General features: G+C 44.7%; 1 protein-coding gene across 1 annotated transcript in view; it reads left to right on the top strand.

Moving 5' to 3' along the window:
- Positions 1-348, top strand: part of LOC114071611 (myosin heavy chain, skeletal muscle, adult-like) — a 15,690-nt gene extending 15,342 nt beyond the window's left edge. The window contains exon 25 of the mRNA XM_027909460.1: positions 193-348. Within this exon, the coding sequence (XP_027765261.1) occupies positions 193-348 (156 nt within the window). The remainder of the gene's footprint in view (positions 1-192) is intronic.
- Positions 349-2,467: the final 2,119 nt, after the last annotated feature.

The following is a 2,467-nucleotide window of genomic DNA, read 5'->3' as shown; positions in this document are numbered from 1 at the left end:
GCTTTTCCCAGAGGGGTGCTGGGAAGGGCAGGATGAGGAGGTCGGGGTGAGCTGACGTGTGAGCAGTGGTGGGAGGGGGATGGAGGTTTGTGCCTCCCCCAGGGAAGAGCTGCAGCCCCACAAGGCCGAGGTGCAGGAGGAGTGAAATCCCTGCTCTGGGCTCTTCACCACCAACTCCTTCTCCCCACACAGGAGGAGCTCTCCAATGTCAACCTCTCCAAGTTCCGCAAGATCCAGCACGAGCTGGAGGAAGCCGAGGAACGGGCTGACATTGCAGAGTCCCAGGTCAACAAGCTCCGAGTGAAGAGCCGGGAGTTTCATGGGAAGAAGATAGAAGAGGAAGAGTGAGGATGCCATGAGGCAACAAAGTGACCTGAGGGCTGCACAAAATGTGAACCCTCTGCCACTTCCTTCAATCATTAGTCTTTGTAGGCATTTCAATGTGTAGATGATAAAACCAGTAGATTCCTTTCTGTGAACACCGTGAGCAGTGTTTTCATTTGCTCCTTGTTTTAAAGGTTACATCTGTATCACCATTAGTCTTTAGTCACAGTCTTGCCTTATAATACCTCTGTTCACCCACGTCACCATACAGCTTTTAGTCATCTAGTTCCTTATTACTTGTCCCTTCTTTATTTCTTAGGAACTGAGGTATGAATAGAAATTTAACATCACATGAAGAGAAATCAAGGACAAGAATTCTTGACTGTGACTCGAATGAGTTCAGTCTTCCTACTGTTGTATCACAGACAACATCTTATATTCACCCATACAGCACCTCAGCACCTTCCAGCTGTCAGATGAGAGCTGCTCCTCCTACTGGCCTCTGTCCAAGACAGAACTGTGGAGGGCTGATAACCACAAGAGACTGTGTGTTTTTGTGAAGCTGACAGAAGGTGTTCTTTAGTCTCCACTATTTTTTCTTGAATTTGATTTGAAGACCATGCAGAGTATCACATCCCCTTGGACTAAAACTGGAGAAGGTTGGTGACAGTTCTATGATAATTCTTTAATTCCTATAAATCAGATCAGTGTCTATAAAAGCTGAGTTTCTAGCACACTAAAACTCTGCCCTACCTGGGGGAATCTTTCTTTCCTGGTGAGAAATCCCAGCTGTTCAACAGGGTCCTTTTCCCTACTGACAATGTAAAACCAACAGCCTTCATCAGAGTTTTTCTCACTTGCCTATGGCAGGAGAGGTCAGAGCAGACAGTGAGCAGATACAGCTTGCAGTATCCCATTAGAGGAAGGGAAACACAGTTCATTAGTAGCAGTCATTTCCCACCTATACTACTGATTTTCCATTCATTGTGCAGAAGCTGTTAACAAAGAGGCTGGGCTGATACATGGCAGCTCTGGGCCTGAGCAGAGATCCATATAAACTGACAAGAGGACTTGAGAGCAGCAGCAGAAAGCCCTCATGTTCAGTGTCAGTCACTGCCTGTTGGAGCAGAGCTCACAGGGCTGGAGTTCACTGCCACAGCCACAGCTTGGGAATTCCCAGTGAGCACTGGCCCAAGCATATGTAACACCTCACGGAGAGAACTGGTACGGGGAACTGTGGACAGATAGTTTATGTCCTTCCAAAGGGAGTATTCTGTTAAATTCAAATCAGTCTTATATGGGAAACAACCCAGAAGCCTTTGAGACGATAGATGAGCATGTGGGCAGAGAAATCCAGCTGATATAATCGACTGGGATTTCCAAAACCTTTCAGCAAGGTATCCCAACAAAGGCCCTTCCAGAAGGGATGAAGCTATGGGATAAGAAGGAAGCTTCTCACTCAGAATCCTGAAAATACACAGAATGAAAGAGTTATTTATACCCAGGGCCTGTGTTATTCAAGTTATTGATAAAACAAGGAAAAGCAGGGAAAAGGAAGGAACACAATGTTTCCCAATGGCATGACTCTATTCCAGGAACCAAGGGCACCCAGGACAGCACTTGAGGGTAAAAAGCCTATTACCATTTGGGAGACTGGATTTCAGCCTCCACTTCTGTTATGGCCTGCCCCACAAGGCAAAAGTAACTTTCGGTTTTCTGCTAATAAATCCCCTGAGGTGAATTAAAGCATATCAATACTTTATGATCAGTGTTTACATGTATATATATATATACACATACGTATATAGAGAGAGTTTACTTTAGTACAATTTGGTTGCAAAGGAAAACAGGTGTGTAACCATTTTGGTTATTATTTACAGTTATATGGCAATATAAAGGCATAAAGATATCACCCAAGAAAATGGGTATGGGAAAAGAGAGAAAGAGAGAATAAGAGTTAAAAGGTGTAAGGGAAAAGACAGAAAGAAAGAGAAAAAATAAGAGTTTATGTTTACCACCCAGAGGTCTCTGATGAAGTTAGTTATTGTCCCTGGTGACGTGGTCTGTGGGGGAGCCATGGGGGAAAGAAGCCCACATCATAAGAGCCCAATGGGTTTATATACTTCAGATGCCTCCTGGTTCC

The sequence above is a fragment of the Empidonax traillii genome, unplaced genomic scaffold, assembly GCF_003031625.1.
Source record: "Empidonax traillii isolate 1590-97213 ecotype Southwest subspecies unplaced genomic scaffold, ASM303162v1 scaffold2145:size52252, whole genome shotgun sequence".
In the NCBI taxonomy this organism is placed as follows: domain Eukaryota; kingdom Metazoa; phylum Chordata; class Aves; order Passeriformes; family Tyrannidae; genus Empidonax; species Empidonax traillii.
Note: the sequence above shows the minus strand (reverse complement) of the source record. Positions and strands in the feature narration are given on the sequence as shown.